The sequence below is a fragment of the Megascapheus bottae genome, chromosome 12 (genome assembly GCF_031878675.1).
Source record: "Megascapheus bottae isolate mThoBot1 chromosome 12, mThoBot2.hap1, whole genome shotgun sequence".
NCBI classification, from domain to species: Eukaryota; Metazoa; Chordata; class Mammalia; order Rodentia; family Geomyidae; genus Megascapheus; species Megascapheus bottae.
In genome coordinates this window covers 41,198,361-41,216,164 of record NC_143520.1, presented here as the reverse complement: position 1 = coordinate 41,216,164, position 17,804 = coordinate 41,198,361, and the positions used below count along the sequence as shown (strand labels likewise).

The following is a 17,804-nucleotide window of genomic DNA, read 5'->3' as shown; positions in this document are numbered from 1 at the left end:
AACTAATTCCTGTAACATGCTATGTCTCGCTATCCCATTTATCCTCATCTTATTACCCTTCATAGGAGGGTTCTCCACAGAAGTCAAATTCCTGAGCAGTGATCTGTCACTATGATCTTATGCTCTTCCTACCTCTACCTCTCTGTCCTCCCCCAAATGAAACACCTACTCTCCAATCTTCTGGCATCCATATGATGAAATTCTTTGAAGATGTGTAGCAAGGAAGGAAGGAAGGAAGGAAGGAAGGAAGGAAGGAAGGAAGGAAGGAAGGAGGGAGGGAGGGAGGGAGGGAGAGATAGAGAACAGCGGTAGGGATGAAAAAAGCAGGAGAGGTGGAAATCTTCTACATTAAAGATAACCAGGTAAATTTCTAGTTCAAGAATATATTGGTAGCCTCACATTTACTCTCTAAAATGCACCTGTTGGAGGCTGAAGGTGTGGCAAGTGCTTCCTAATAAAACCTGGCTCATACTCCAACAAATGCTCTTCCAGATTTTTTTCAAAGGAAGATAAGGGAAAGGTACAAGGGCACTGAATGGATGCAGGAAGGTAGGAGAATTGAGCTGTTGAATACAGGCAAAGAGAAACCAGATTTAAGAAGGAGAAGCTAGGTCTTAGTAGACACAGATTCTGTCATGCCTAGGCTGCAACAGAGTCCACAGATATCAGTAAAGAGGAAGTAGCTTGTCAGAGCTAATACCATTACTTGCAACTAGAAGTCAAGGGCAAATTTTGTACCTGGGTAGAATAAAACTGGTTTAGAATTCACCGAAGAGGAATTAATTCTGGTTACTTAGAATTAGTATTCAAGAGTAAGCTTCTTGAGGTGGATCCCAGTCAAACATAGTCAAATACCCTAACTGCACTGCAGTTCACATGGAAAGGGACAACCAATGGAAGAGTTGTACTTCTGTGGGAGTGCTGCTCAGGTTTCTCCTCATCCTGACCCACGTCTCTGGCCAAGTGGTATTATCAGAGGGAAAATGAAAAGGCAATTTGGGATTAGAAGACTTTGAGTGACACAGGATGAAACTGTCTTTTGCTCTGCTCTAGAGAGGCTTGTCCTACATGAGACTCCACGAGGCAATGAATGAATGATGTTTTAAAAGTCCTACTTACTAGCCAGGCATAGTGGCTCATGCCCATAATCCTAGCTACTCAGGAGAATGAGATCTAAGGATCGAGGTTCAAAGCCAGCTTGGGCATTAAAGTCTGTGAGACTTTTATCTCCAATTAACCACCAGAAAACAGGAAGTGGTGCTGTGGCTCAAGTGATAGAGCGGTAGCCTTGAGCTGAAGAGCTCAGGGACAATGCCCAGGCCTAGAGGTCAAGCCCTAGAACTGACAAAAAAAATGCTAGTTACATGAGTCACATACACTTATATTCTTAGGTAGTGGCTTTCAAATATTTTTACTCATGATTGGCAGGAATAAATGTATTTTATATATGTATTATATATATTAGTATAATTGATTGCATAAGCTATTTACAGAAGGAAATCCAGTGTTGCACATACATACATACAGAGAGAAACATAGATAAGGAAGTTTTTCATAAAACATACTATATGAGACATTCTTTTCTCCATTTCATTCCTTTCCTGCTTAAGCTTGCATTTTTCAATAGCCCTCAGACAAAAATTGAAGCAAGTGGTATATTTTGGAAGTGATCTCAGGAAACACTGATAAACTGGAGAGGTGAGATAGGGAATCAAGGCAGCCAATGAAAGATTGCTGTTCAGAATAGATGTGCCCTTGCATCAGTTTTTCTACCCAGGGTTATTAATGTATTCATATACAAACACATCCCATCATAGACTGAGAAGTGTTGTGGAGTTGGAGAGAGGGAACTATTTTTCCTAGTACTTCTGACCTGCCAAAAGGGTTTGATTAAAGGACATAAGGAAAGCCCTCAAAGAAATGCAAATGCTGATGGCTAGGGTCAAGCTGGTATGCACAGAAGCAGGAAGGAGAGAGAATCTGAGTAGTATGGTGATAGCATCTACTGCATACATAGCCTGTTTCAGGTTTATTAAAAGTCTAGGACCCTATCCATTGGATCTACTCACAGATTGAAACCCACCGTTAGAAAGAACTGTGTATTTCCTAAAGACAGGTGCTTACAGTCCATGGGATGTGGGTAATCCTTGGAAGTATTTAGAGTGGAGCCTGAATATGGACAGCTTGATGTTCATCTTCACTTTAAAATTTCAAACTGCATATTTTTGAGATACCGGATTTTATTATCTGTTTGAGGATACCAGGGTTCTAACTGTGGAGTCAACACTCGGTAGACACTATTTCTACCACCTGAGCCTTTTAGACTTTTGTTACTTTTAAGAAGGATTCTCAAGCTTATGCCTGGGCAAGCCTGGGCATAACTAAGATGACAGATGTCACTATACCCAGCTTTTCATTAGTTGAGATAGAGGTGTCACAAACATGTTACCTAGGCTGGCTTCCTTGAACTTCAACTCTCCCAATCCATGACTCTCAAGTAGCTAGGTTATTGGCATGAGCCACTGCACCTAGTTTAGGAGGGAAAAGTAAATGGACTTAAATAAGCAATTTAGGGTACTGAGCAGCCAAATGGGAAAGTGATACCTGAAAAGATGGAGCTCAGGATCCTTCCTCACCTGAGGAGGTACAAAGATTGCTACCTTCTCTTCTTGACTTATCTAATTGTGCTTCTCTCACTGCAGAGATTTGGCTATGGAGGCTGGATCCAGCTCCAACACCACAACAAGGTGAGTTTATTCCAAAGAATAACTATAAGCAGGACCTGGCCTCCAGGGCAACTCAACTTTTCTGCCCTTGCATTAAGTTTGTAATATGCAAGGGAGCAGCATCAATGTCTCAGAATTATTGAGAAAAATGGGGGTGACTTCAAAAAGCTGTCTGTATAAAGGTAAAATTAGAATTTGAGACTCCATTAAAAAATCATTCTTTCTTTTGCCCTGGAAATCAATTTTGGCATTTATTGTTGTGCCTCAAGGGAGTGACTTAGCTCTCCTTGCAAGTTATTACCGCATATTAAAACTGATCAAAGGAATGGAAGTTAGATTTAAGCAAACACTTGAAAAATCAAACATTGGAGACAAAGGGTGAAAAGCCACTGTTATTAAGGGCTGAGTTTGATATGAGAAGAGGATGGCATGGAGCAAAACATTCTGTAAATAATGGGGCCTGGAAATGAGCTGGGAATCTAGACCTGTACAGAGCTCAGGTCTGGCTTCATTTTCAGAGTTACCATATGCCCTCTCAGAATTCAAGGAAAACATTCTTGAGCATCTAGTGAAAATACCAACATGACTAAGATAGGTCCTAAAAAACCATGGTTCTACTGAGTGCTGATGGGTCATGCCCATCATCATAGCTACATAGAAGGCTGAGATATGCAGATCGTAGCCAAAAGCCAGCCCGGGCAGGAAAGTCTGTGTGACTCTTATCTCCAATAAACTACCCCTACACACAAACAAAAAAAAATACCTGGAAGTTGGAACTGTGAGCAAAATAAGCTCAGGGACAGCACTCAGGCTATGAGTTCACGTCTCAGAACAGCACAAAAAAAGGAAGGAAGGCAGGGAGGAAGGGCAATGTGGCTGAAAGGTAGTTAGACTAGGAAGATAGTAGGAAATAGGCCCAATCACACACAGATTTATAGGACATGCTAAGCAGCAGTCTCAATTTTCATTACTCTTGAAGTAATAAAAATTATTTTAAAGGTCTTTATCCCTTTAAAAGCACTTTAGCTGTCCTGTAGAAAATAGCTACTCTGGCACGAGTTTATGGAACAAACAGGTGGAAAGGAATTGGAACTGTGGGAAGAAGTCTCATGATACAGATCCTTGAAGGACCCAAAATGAGTTAAGACCATTGGTCCTGATCCTGAAGGCAGCTCATTCTTAACCTTCTCCTAAGTGTGTCCCCTAAGAGCTAGTTTAAGCATCATCCTACTTCCCTTCCAAGTCTAGTTTCTAGCTAGGTTTCTGCTTCTCATTTTGCCTCAAGCCTCTTCCATGAACAGAGTTGATAACACAACTTCAGGGACAGGCAGCCTGTGAGGGCTTTTTTTTTCTTATCCCATTTACCAGGCTGAGGTTTGCCCTTCAGTATTAGGTTTGAATGACCTTCATTTCATTTTCTTTTAATGTCAAGAGATTTCATAAATGTAGTGGCAGATCTCCAGAAGAAAACAAGAAGGAAAATACTTTCAGTTCCATACACCGTTCTATTTATTTCGATAATTACAATAATATTCTAATAGAACATAACAGGGACTTTCTTTTTTCCCCCTTCTCTAAAACAAAACAAAATAAAATTAAGCATAATCAAGCCTATAATTTTCAGAATTACAGTGTTTAAGAATTACAGTTACTAGAAAACAGCATGCAAATTATAGTATTAAGCAAATTATTCAAGATCAATGAGATGAGCCCATATTTAAGATTTTAAAATCCCTTTCTTTTCCTCCTGCATTCCTTTGATTAACAAATACATTCTGTCCCTTGTGATTGGTTTACCCGAGAGATTATTGTTCTCTGAAAGATCATTCTAAAATATTTCCCTGCTTGTCCTCCGCCCCTCTTTCTCTCTTTATGAGAATAGGGAGGTTAGTATTAGAGATTGAATTCAGAGTTTTATGCTTGCATAAAACTGATTGCAGGCACCCCACCACTTGAGCCAACCCTCCAGCCCTTTACTTGCTTTCAGTTATTTTTCAGATGGTATCTGGTGGTTTTTGTCTACAGTCAACGTAAGACTAGGAGTCTCCTACCTGTACCTCCTATGTGGCTGGAATTATAAGGGTATGCTACTATATAGGGCTTTTTGTTGAGATAAAATCTTGCTAACTTCTTGTGGATGCTGACTTGGAAACATAGCCAGCCTCCTGTTCTCTATTTCCAAAGTAGCTAGGATAACAGGCATATGCCACCACACCAAGCTCCTACTTGTTTCTTTTTAACTTTTGGTTTTCCAGGGTTCTTGGGACAAATTCAGGAGAAGTTGTTTGCCATGTAAAACCTTACTCAAAACTGTAAAATATCATTTGTCTTTTGACTAAACATTTGCAATAATACAAATAGCAAGCCAATTTTCTGTTACTGTGAGAGATTGGGGATCCAACATATAAATTTGAAGGAGCCACAAACATACATTTCACAATAGTGGGGAATCAGACAGATTTGTATGTGTTAAAATGCTTCTAGGTAGTGCATCTATAAGGGCACGATTCTACCCCTACCTTATTCCAATTCTAAAATGTTGCACATTTATGTTCCAGACACTGGCTGCTCTTGGGTCTACAAGACTAATGGTTCAAGTCAGCACAGTCATCTATGCTCAGCCATGCCGGCCAGAAAGTCTATGACTGTGGCATTGCTATTTTTGTTCAGATACTTACATTCACAAAGCACATCACATTAATACCAAGTCAGAGGAAGGCATAAGGTGGGGAGGGGGAGGGACAGGGGGAGAAAGCTGGATTTAAATGAACAGATTTCTACTTTTGTGAGGATTAATTAAAAATCCCTTAAAGTGATAGTGAAACATGTTCTAAAGCATATAAGAAAAGATTAACTTAAGTGAATTTTCTGTTCCAGGGAGAAGCAAAGATGGTGAAAGATGGAAAGGTCTTCAGAGTAGTCCAAGAGAACTGCTGGGATCCAGAAGTTCGTATTAGGGAAATGGATCAAAAAGGTACTTCCAGGGGCCGGGAGTTTGGCCTAGTGGTAGAGTGCTTGCCTAGCATGCAGGAAGACCCAGGTTCAATTCCTTGGTACCACATACATAGAAAAAAAAAAAGCTGGAAGTGGTGCTGAGGCTCAAGTGGTAGAGCTCTATCTAGCCTTGAGAAAGTCCAAGGATAGTGCTCAGACCCTGAGCTCAAGCCCAGGACTGGCAAAAAAAAAAAAAAAAAAAAAAAAAGGTACTTCCAATGAGGAAGATTACCAATACCTGCCTTTAGTGAATAAGCAATATCTGTCCTTAAAGTCTATTAACTATTTGGAATGAGTTACCTAATGACAACTGATCATTGCCAAGTCAGCTGCTTGGCTTCATTAAGAGTATAGGTTTTAAATATTTTAAGATTAGTTATACCTTGTTTAAAAATAAAACACTAAGCTGAGTGTGGTGGCTCATGCCTGTAATCCTAGCTACTCAGGAGGTTGAGTCCAGATTCTTCAAGACCTCTTTTCAAAAATTGCCAGAATACACTAGGAAATGGAAAGACATCCCATGCTCATAGCTAGAGAGAACCAACATAGTGAAAATGGCTATACTGCCAAAATAGATATACAAATTCAATGCAATCCCCATAAAAATCCCAAAGACATCCTTTACGGAAATAGAAGATATAATCCAAAGATTCATATGGAACAAGAAAAGACCTAGAATAGCCAAAACAATTCTAGGCAAAAAGAGCGATGCTGGTGGTATTACAATACCAGACTTCAAACTCTATTATACAGCCATAATAACAAAAACTGCTTGGTATTGGCACAAAAACAGACCAGAAGATCAGTGGAACAGAATAGAAGACCCAGAAATAGAACCACATACCTATAATCAACTTGTATTTGACAAAGGAGCCAAAAATATACAGTGGAACAAACACAGCCTATTCAATTATTGGTGCTGGCAAAACTGGGCAGCCACATGCAGGAAACTAAAAATTGACCCTAGCCTGTCGCCATGCATAAGCATTAACTCAAAGTGGATCAAAGACCTCAATGTCAGACCAGAAACCATGAAACTGCTACATGATAAAGTAGGAGAGACACTGGAACTCGTAGGCATAGGCAAAAGATTCCTGAACAGAATCCCAGGGCCACAACAGATTGGAGAGAGACTCGATAAATGGGACTACCTAAAAATAAAAAGGTTCTGTACAGATAAAAACATAGTTGCAAAAGTAGAGAGACAGCCAATCAACTGGGAAAAGATATTCACCAACAATACATCTGACAAATGCTTAATATCCAGTATCTACAGGGAACTCAAGAAACTAATCCCCCCCAAAACCCAATAAACCATTCACTAAATGGGCAAGGGAACTAAAGAGAGACTTATCAGAAGAAGAGATTAAAATGGCAAAAAAGCATATGAGAAAATGTTCATCTATGGTCATAAAGGAAATGCAAATAAAAACAACCCTAAGATACCACCTTACCCCAACAAGAATGGCCAAGATTTTGAACTCAGACAATGACAGTTGCTGGCAGGGTTGTGGAGAAAAATGAACCCTACTACACTGCTGGTGGGAATGCAAACTAGTTCAGCCACTCTGGAAAGCAGTGTGGAGGTTTCTTAAAGAACTGAAAATAGACCTTCCCTACGATCCTGCCATACCACTTCTGGGCATTTATCTGAACAGCATGACCCAAGATATTACAAGGACACCTGCTCAGCTATGTTCATCTCTGCACTATTCACAATAGCCAGGTGATGGAAACAATGCAGATGCCCTACTGCAGATGAATGGATATAGAAAATGTGGTATATATACACAATGGAATTCTACATAGCCAATAGACAAGATAAAATAATGGCATTCGTAGGGAAATGGATGAACCTAGAGCGAATCATGTTGAGTGAGACAAGTCAAGACCTAAGGAACAAAAGGTGCATGGTATCCCTAATATGTGGCTATTAAATCCAAAGAGTACAAGAGCGAGGACTCAATAACTGCATACCCAATGCTATGGACATGGTAATGGAAATATAAACATAACTATATAGACATAAAAACTTATGACTCTATAGACATAATGTTTTGTTTCTTAAATTAATATGTTTCTATGACATACAAACCCTTAGCCTAATTTTGATTAAGTTCTAAATACTAAGTCCCAGTGATTGTAAATAGATTCCCTCCTTGAACACTTGTTTGTTAAACTTGTCATTTAAAATATGATGTAAAAATCAACATTAATAAATTCTTTAAAAAATTACCAGAATAGAAAGGGAAGGAGGCATGGCCAAATGCAGATTATCTGCCTGGCAAGTGTGAATGAATTCAAACCTTAGCACTGCAAAAATCAGTCAATTAAGCTGGTGCAGTGGCTCACGCCTGTAATCCTAACTACTCAGGAGGCTGAGATCTTGAGAATCATGATTCAAAGCCAGTCTGGGCACTAAAAGACTGTGAGACTCTTATCTCTAATTAACCACCAGAAAACCAGAAGTGATGCTGTGGCTCAAGGGGTAGGACGGTAGCTGAAGAGCTCAGGGACAGTGCCCAGGCCCAGAGTTCAAACCCCATGACCGACAACAACAATAACAAAAAATCACACTCAATTTTTGGACAGAGATATCTGTTACCAAATTCTTATTGCACATCTACTCAGTTTGGGCTGCCAAGATAATGCCTTTTGTTTTTGAAGGCCTTGGAATTAAATGTAAATCTCCTGCCTTCTCTTGGGTATATAGCTGAACTTATATAATTGTCTTTGAGGCATGTACTGGTAGCTCATGCCTTTAATCTTAGTGACTCAGGAAGCTAAGATTTTAGGATTGCAGTTTGAAGCCATTCTGGTCAGGAACATCCTTGAGACTCTTCTCTCCAATTATCCAAAAGCCAGAAGTAGAGTTCAAGTGGAGAACAGCTGTGAGTAAAAGAACTAAGGGACAGTGCCTAAGCCCTCAGTTCAAGCTCCAGTACTGTCACACACACACATACTATTGATTAGAGAGGTGGTAGTTAGTTATAATCTCCTGTTTTGTATGCGTGAATGAAATATTTGGTTTTGGTTCAGTTCTAGGCTACCAATGTCAAGGTCAGGGGTGGTGAATTTCCATCATAGCTCATGACTACCCTTGGCCCACAAATGTCCACAAAGCCTGATGCATTTTCCAGGAGCATGCGCTTCTTAATCAGCATCGTTAGCCTCCTCACAAGTGAGAGCATCGTGTGGGCATCATATATTGTAGTTTTCAAAATGTGTTCAACTTGTCTGGACCTATTTGATTGTTATACATAAGGAAGACAAGCTTTTCCTAAAATTGTGAGCAATCAGGTTTGAAACAAAACTTTCTTAATTTTCCTTGTCCAAATTTTGGAATTGTTTTTAATCTAAGGATTTCTGAGATGCATGACGAACTTTTTAACAACTGATTTTTCTTCGTTTCCATTCCTTATGTGTATCAATGACAATGTTCTGGCTATGGTTCCCTGAGATAAACTATAGAAAGAAATTGGGGGGGGGAGGGAAATGGGTACCAAGACATGTGAAAGGGTATCAATGTATGTGAATTAATGCACCTTCTATCTGGCAAATATCATGTAACCCTTTTACTAATTACAATAAAAAAGAAAAGAAAAGAAATTGGATCGCAAGTTTAGATAAACAGGAAGTAATTGACTTCCTTAATCTATCAGTTTGAATTTTATTGTTATAATTGGTTCAATAATAAGAAAATAAATGCACTTGAACTAAAGTCTTTAAAATAATAAAATGCTGTTATCTTTTTGAGGATATAGTGTTCTTTTTTTTGTGTGGATCATGGGGCTTGAACTCTGGGTCTGGGTGCTGTCCCTGAGCTGTTCAGCTAAAGGCTACCACCCTACCCCTTAAGCCTCAGCCCCACTTCTCATTTTCTAGTGGTTAATTGGAGATAAGAGTCTCACAGTCTTTTAGCGCCCAGACTGGCTTTGAATCATGATCCTCAAGATCTCAGCCTCCTGAGTAGCTAGGATTACAGGTGTGAGCCACTGCACCAGCTTGATTGACTGATTTTTGCAGTGCTAAGGTTTGAATTCATTCACACTTTGGCCATGCCTCCTTCCCTTTCTATTCCAGCAATTTTTGAAAAGAGGTCTTGAAGAATCTGGACTGTGATCACTTTATTTATACTTTCTCTTGTAGCTGTGATGACAGGCATGTGCCACCACATTCAGTTTTTTCTGTTGAAAGAGTGGTCTCTATAACATTTTTGCCTGGAGACTGACCTGAAACTGCAAGCCTCCTGAGCATAGACTTCCTCATAGCTGGGATAACAGTTGTGAACCATTATATCCATCTATTAATTGAAATGGGGTAGCTCAGGAACCTTTTGCCCAGGATGGCCTCAAACTATGATCCTCTCAATAATCTCTGCCCCTCTAGTAGTTAGGATTAAGGCATGAGAAACTGTCATATGGCTGCTTTATATATTTTTACCAGGTTTTTAAAAAACTAAGCAAATGGAACTTCTCAAAAATCCTGAAGCACTTCAATAGACAATCAACAGAAACACAGTGCATATACCCTGTTCTAGGGGTATTATGAGGTGGGAAGGGTATTAGAGAAGAGCATGCGTCCTAGATCTCCAATGATGAGGTTTTGCTATAAATGTGAAGTACAAGGATTTATCCTTTCAAGGAGAAAACTATTGGAAATGGATCTTGATTGGCTGATATTGATTTGCAAATCATCAAGTCTTTCCTTTTGCTTTTATGTGGCTTTATTTCATGGCTGTCTGTGAATAAACTACTAATCTTTATGGAACATTTACTTTATGTACTGTTCTATTCACCTAACTTATATTAACTCAGTTAATCTCTACAGCAACTTCGGAAGGTATTCCCTTGAAGAAGAGATATTTGACTTCTTAGATTCTGGATTCTAACAAACAAAACTTTGTTACTCATGACCTAAGGTATAAAGCCCTGGAAAAATCATAGGAAAATGTCTCACTTCAGCCAGGCACCAGTGGCTCATGCCTGTAATACTAGCTAGTCAGGAGGCTGATATCTGAGGATCATGGTTCAAGGCCAGCCTGAGCATGAAACTGTGAGACTCTTTTCTCCAATTAGCAACCAGAAAACAAGAAGTAGTGCGGTGGCTCAAGTGATAGAGTGACAGCCTAGAGCTGAAGAGCACCGGGACCCTACCCAGGCCCAGAGTTCAAGCACATGACTGACAAAAAAAAAAAAAAAAAGAAAGAAAGAAAGAAAATTTCACAGAAAAGAAGACAGACACTGGGAAAATAAAATAGAGTCAACTTATTTTTGTTGTCATTGTTTTGTTTTGGATGTTACTGAATTTTGGCCCCAGGGCTTGTGCTTGCTAGGTAGATGCTGTATTTCCCATCCCTTTTTGCTTTTGTTACTTTGCAAATAGGATTCCATGATTTCATAGGTTGACCTGGACTGTGATCTTCCCAGTTTCCACCTCAAAACCAGCCAAGGGGCAGGAAGTTTGGCCTAGTGGTAGAGCGTTTGCTTAGCATGTATGAAGACCTGGGTTTGATTCCTTGGAATCAAACTTAGAAAATCAAAACAGAAAAAGCCAGAAGTGGTGTTGTGGCTCAAATGGTAGAGCTCTAGCCTGGAGAAAGCCCAAGGACAGTGCTTAGGCCATGAGTTCAACAATCAGGACTGGCAAAAAAAAAAAAAAAACCAGCTAGGATCACAGGCATGAGCCGATGCATAAGAACGTGAGGTTGGCAGACAAGGGAGGCATAGGAGAGAAGGGACACAGGGAGAAGGAGGAGTGGAGGGAGGGTAAAAAGATGCAGTGGAGATTTGCTGGCCTCTTGGCTCTGGGGAAGGCAGGAGCAGTTGGGCTGTTCTTACAGCTTTGCCTTTTTTTTTTTTTTTAATATCTAGGAGTAACAGTGCAAGCTCTTTCCACGGTTCCCATCATGTTTAGCTACTGGGTGAGTGTGAAACCTCAAACCATTTCCTTGATGCTAAAGACTCAGGTCACCAGATCCTCAAAAGTGGATGAGTCTTGGCATTGGTCCCATCTACACCCCCTCTTCCCTTCAGATATCACTAGCATCCTGTCCCAGGCTGTGTTGTAGTCATGTCCTTGCACTAGTGAAACAGCTAATGTGTCTCTCTATTGGACTCCAATTATGGTTCTATTGCACAGCACAGTTTCAGCCCCACCTTTAGCCTTTGAAGAACTTACCTATCTGGCCACTCATTCCTTCAATGCCTTACTGGGAAACTGACAAACCAACTTGTTTTGAAGTGATGATCATTTTGAAAGGGGATAATACTGCCCTAATATATTACCTCTCCAAGGAAATACGGGATACAAAAGGGGAGTTTTTTTTTTCTTTTTGGCCAGGCCTGGGCTTGGGCTCAGGGCCTAAGCTTTGTCCTTGGGTTTTCTCAAGGCTAGAGCTCTACCATTTGAGCCACAGCACCACTTCTCGCATTTTTTCTATGTATGTGGTACTGAGGAATCAAACCCGGGTCTTTGTGCATGCTAGGCAAGCACTCTACCACTAGGCCAAACTCCTGGCCCCTCAGAAGGGGAGTTCTTAACACCTTCTCTGGTAAGTGACTAAATCTCAAGCAGTGAAAGTAATTTCAGGTATAAATTTGAGCCAGTAGAGGGAAACTCTTCCAAAGAGCTGAAGATACGCTAAGTAGCTGCTCAACTTAGCAGTCACTTCTATTGTGATTTCAGAAGCAATGAAAATATCACCCACTCATTTCTCCCACCTATTCATAAATACAATATTAGTGAATTAGCCCTTCTCTGTTACTTGGCCAGGAGTTTGGCCTAGTGGTAGAGTGCTTGCCTAGCATGCTTGAAGACCTGGGTTCGATTCCTTGGTACCACATACATAGGAAAAAAACCTGGAAGTGGTGCTGTGGCTCAAGCAGTAGAGCTCTAGCCTTGAGAAAAGTTCAAGGACAGTGCTCAGGCCCTGAATTCAAGCCCCATGACTGGCAAAAAAACAAACAAACATAATTCCTTAAGATAGTAGTATGCCTGAACTTACCAAATTGAATTTAACTCTGACTGGATCATCTGAATTGCAGAGCAGTGAGGAGACTTAATGGAACTAAAAGCAAATTTAATTTGCCTCAAAGTCCAGCCTTAGTGTTACATGTAGCCAAAGGAAGGATGGGAAGAAGGACAGACAGGGACAGGATAGTTCTGTGAGCAGTGTTCTGTGGACAGGTCTCTCATGCCTTGGGTAGGTATAACAAGGTAACTTAATTGTAGCTTCATGCACTGGGCAAGGCCCAGATAAGAAGGCCTTCAAGATTTCTGTCTCTCACTCTATCTCTCAGAAAAAATGGCCCAGTAATTAGGGTGTTAGGTCTAACCATTCTAGCTTTAATTTTTCAGACTAGAAGTATATTGGCAGTTTGATTGTTCAGACATTAGGTCTTCTGGGACCAGTGTCTTTCTCAAAATGTGTTTCAGTTTCTTGAGAAGTCATTGAGCAAGATATTTCAGTCAAGAAGAGATATTGCTCAGAATAAATGTCTAAAGAATTAGCTTTAATCATGTGGATTTTACCTCCTGCCCTGTTTTCACCAGGCCAAACCTCAGGACACATTGGACCTATGCCAGTTTTTAAACAATGACTTAGCTGCCACTGTAGCAAGCCACCCTCGGAGGTTTGTGGGTCTAGGGACATTGCCTATGCAAGCCCCTGAGCTGGCAGTCAAGGAGATGGAGCGTTGTGTAAAGGAGCTGGGATTTCCAGGGATCCAGATTGGCTCCCACATCAACACCTGGGACCTGAATGAACAAGAACTCTTCCCTGTCTATGCAGTGAGTACACCACTGTAGCTCAGCCAACATGTAGCCACAGAAAACACAGCCTATCTAGCAATAGTCTAGGAGCTGGTGAGGAGAAGATAGAGGTACCATTCCACTGAGTAGGTAGATTAAAATGTTCATGGCACCAGAGGCCTGTGGCTCACATGTAATCCTAGTTACTCAGGAAGCTGAGACTGAGAATCATGGTCCGGAGCCAGTCTGGGCAGGAAACTGACACTTTTATCTCCAATAAACTGCTCAAGCCAGAAGTGGTGCTGGGGCTCAAGTTCAAGCCCCAGGATTAGAAAAAGCTGGTGGCTTTATATGTAAATAGAAAGAAATCTCCTACCAAAATTCCCGAAGAAAAGAAGGGGCCATTCCACCAAAGAGAAGTCTGTAGAAGTGCCTCCTAGACCAGCACTGAGTTAACTCTGTGATAAAATAGCTCTTCTTTCTATCACATTTACATTATGGTGTTTTTCTTTCATTTTGTGCCAGTCTTGGGACATGAACTCAGTGCCCTGGAGCTGTCCCTTAGCTTTTTGGCTGAAGGCTAGCACTCTACCACTTGAGCCACAGTTCTACTTCCAGCTTTTTGGTGATTAATTAGAGATGAATCCCACAGGTTTTCCTGCCCAGGCTGGCTTCCAACCTCCATCCACAGATCTCAGCCTAAGTAGCTAGGTTTATAGACTTGAACCACTGATGCCCCACTCACAGTTGCTTTCCTTTAAATTTTATTTGGAAACCTAAATATCACTTTCATCGCTGCCATTGTGCATGTTAATAACATACAGAAATGTTTTTATTTGGAAAAAATACTTACATGTTCTAAAAATATAAAATAATTTTGGAGAAATTGTTGAAAATACAGGAAAGTATAAAGAGAAAATCATCATCTTGCTATCCAAAAATAAGTGAACATTATATTTGAAATTTTGTTTCATGTGGTTTCATACCCTACTTGACAATTTCCAAATTATAAAAAACGATCTCTTTAAAGACAGACTTGAAAGATAATATGCTTTTTAAATAATTGAAGAGCATTCCAATGTATAGATATGTTTTGATTTATTGAACCAATTCTCAGTCAAACTTTTAAAGCCATGAATTTTAAGAATATATAATAAAAATATATAATTTAAAGTAATATAAAATGTTAACACCTGTTGAAACTAGATGGTTGAGATATGGATGTTTGTTGTACTTATATTTTTACTTTTTATACCCATTTCATAATAAAATATATTATCAAATATTCAGTGCCATCCCTTTCTGACATACCTTTCTTCAATTCAATTTCATCATTTCACATTCTCCTCCACAAGTCTTCCTCTTTGTTCCTTCTTTAACCTAAACTACTATCCTTGATAGCAGGATTTAAGATATATATTTTTTTAATTAAATATATACCTCAGACTCTTACTTTCTTTCTAGAATTACATTGCTGTGGAATTGTTTTCTGCCATTTTCATTGTAAACATAAAATCTTTAATAATTAAATAGCTGTCTGTGGACTCACCAGAACTTTACTTACTGTCATTTATTCATTTACTATTTATTGAGCTCTAATTATACCAGCATGGAAAAAAATTTTACCATGCTGGTATCTATGGCAACTGCCCATCAGTTGGGGGGAATTGCCTGTTAAATTGCCTCTTAATGATCTGAAAGATTTAATGTTCCTCCAAATATAGAACTTCTTGAAGTTCATTGGCTATAGTAGCTAAGCTGATAAAGCAAGTATTTGCTAGAAACTTTAATGAGTTTGGAAAAAAGATTTATTTATTTGTACACTCAAGTTGTCGCAGCACAGTATGAGTGAGACTTCAGTTGTAAATCATTTTATTATTCATCAGAATTAGATTTGTGAATTACTAAAGGGCTTAGAAAGCAGCAGCATCTAGTTGAGGTTCACATAGATACTTTCATTTGTGGGACTAGCTCAGCCCATCAGTCATTCTCACTAGGTTGTTTGTTAGGCTGTCAGTCTGTGGTACTCAGGAGTACATCCTGTCCCCAGTTAACTTGTGATGTCCAGAGGTTGACAGAACATTTGTTTAGTTAGCAAGGCTTACCTGCCTCACTGCTCTCTAACTTGCGTCAGTAAAATGCTCAAACAAATAGGAGGATTTCTGAGAGCCAAGTTTGCTTTGTCATTTCAAGGTAGGCCCGATACTGAAAAGCATCTAAATGTCCCGCTTATCTCCTACACCTCTCTTCTTAGTAAGTAAACCTAATTTATATGCTCAGGTCAATATTTAGGTACAAAAAAAAAAAGACTTGGGTCAAGAGGGTAGCCTAGTAGTAGAGTGCTTGCCTAGCATGCATGAAGCCCTGGGTTCGATTCCTCAGTACCACATACTCAGAAAAAGCCAGAAATGGTGCTGTAGCTCAAGAGGCAGGGTACTCCTTTGAGCAAAAGGTATCCAAGAACAATGCCCAGATCCTGAGTTCAAGCCCAAAGACTGGCAAAAAAAAAATGACTTTAATACAAGTGTGTGGTAGACAGAATACTAATGCCTAGATGTTTGGCTCTATCATCTCTACCATATATCAGCCATAAGATAGATCCATAAGGCTCTATCTGCCTCAACTCCCTTTTCCATAAAATAAGAGGAAAAGGAATAACTCATTTAATAAAAAAAACTTAACCAGCAATACTTATAAAGTTATTATAGCAGCATGAGCATATGTTAAGATCTTAATGAATGTTAGTTATGATTTTAAGGTTATGAGTGACTTTGTAGTCTCTAATGCCTCACATATAAGAGATGTTTTTTAATTGTTAATTTGAACTGCATAGAAATAATGCATCATAGAGATATAAAGCTTTATAATAATTAAGAGTTAAATGAGATAATACAATAATATATTTTTGCGAAGCTATCCCAAAACATCAGTATTCTCTTTCCAACTTGCACTCATTATATATATTATATATTTTTATATTATATTATATATTTAATCATTCCCCTCTCTTCAAAAGGCTCTGCTCTCCAGAACCTGTTGAGTTAGAAATCTTCAATTTAGCTGGGCACCAGTGACTCACCCCTGTCATTCTACCTACTCAGGAGGCTGAGATCTAAGGATCATGGTTCAAAGCCAGCCCAGGCAGTAAAGTCGGTTAGACTCTATCTGTCAAATAACCACCAGAAAACTAGAAGTAGAACTATGGCCCAATGTGGTAGAGCTCTAGCCTTGTATTGAAGATCTCAAGGACAGCACTCAGGCCCAGAGTTCAAGTCCCACTGACAAGAAAGAAAGAAAGAAAGAAAGAAAGAAAGAAAGAAAGAAAGAAAGAAAGAAAGAAAGAAAGAAAGAAAGAAGAAGGAAGGAAGGAAGGAAGGAAGGAAGGAAGGAAGAAAGAAAGAGGGAGAGAGAGAGAGGAAGGGAGGAAGGGAGGGAGGGATGGAGGGAGGGAGGGAAGAAGGAAGGAAGGAAGGAAGGAAGGAAGGAAGGAAGGAAGGAAGGAAGGAAGGAAGGAAGGAAGGAAAAGAAATCTTCAATTTGCCCTTGCTTGTCATTTCCAGAATCCTTGATTATCCAAAATTGTTTTTCCATTAAAAAATGCTTAAGTATACAAGAGATATTGTATCAGCTAACACAAATGTTTATGTGTAAAGGTAGGATAAGTCACACTGGTATCACAATATAGATGGAAAGAAAATATTCTAAGGAAAATCTTTTTGAACATTGGTAAGCACTAATACTCAATGGTTGTTGATGATACTTATCTTAATTAAACATTTTATTGAATAAAGTTCACATCATCTAGATGGCATTTCCCTTTCCAAGAATGCCTAAAGCAGATTTGCCTATTACATTCATCTTAGTACCTTTTAGGCATTGAGAACTCTTTCTTCTTAGGGCCATCTCATTCATGTAAATTGTTTAGAGACTCAGGCTTGTGGAGCTGCAAGTATGTCTATAGGCCCAAGAATTCTATCCAGCAATAGGCTCATGATTCAAGCCTGATCCATGTCTTAGATCAAGCCCACCCTGGCCTGGCCTAGAGCAGCCTCATGTGTCCTTTTCTCACTTTCTACGTAGCCTCAAGTTTCAAAAGAACACTCCTTTCCTGATTTCAAGGATGTCACCTCAATCACCCTTCTGAATGGACCAGCAGAGAAATTTCCTTTACATTTGAGGTGTGGGATTAGTTCTTGAGCACTTTGACCTTGCTCAAAATGTTTGAATGGGGCTGGGAGTTTGGCCTAATGGTAGAGTACTTGCCTAGCATGCACAAAGACCTGGGTTCCATTCCTCAGTACCACATACATTTAAAAAAAAAAAAAAGCCAGA

The 17,804-nt window shown here is 39.6% G+C and overlaps 1 protein-coding gene across 2 annotated transcripts in view; it reads left to right on the top strand.

Annotated features, from left to right (window-relative positions):
- Acmsd (aminocarboxymuconate semialdehyde decarboxylase) overlaps positions 1 to 17,804 on the top strand; it is a 47,113-nt gene that overhangs the window by 6,348 nt on the left and 22,961 nt on the right. Inside the window, exons 2-5 of one of the 2 annotated variants that reach the window (XM_090342906.1) lie at positions 2,703 to 2,747; positions 5,604 to 5,700; positions 11,594 to 11,643; positions 13,275 to 13,511. In XM_090342906.1, the coding sequence (XP_090199032.1) occupies positions 2,703 to 2,747; positions 5,604 to 5,700; positions 11,594 to 11,643; positions 13,275 to 13,511 (429 nt within the window). The remainder of the gene's footprint in view (positions 1 to 2,702; positions 2,748 to 5,603; positions 5,701 to 11,593; positions 11,644 to 13,274; positions 13,512 to 17,804) is intronic. The other variant, XM_090342907.1, reaches the window with a different exon arrangement.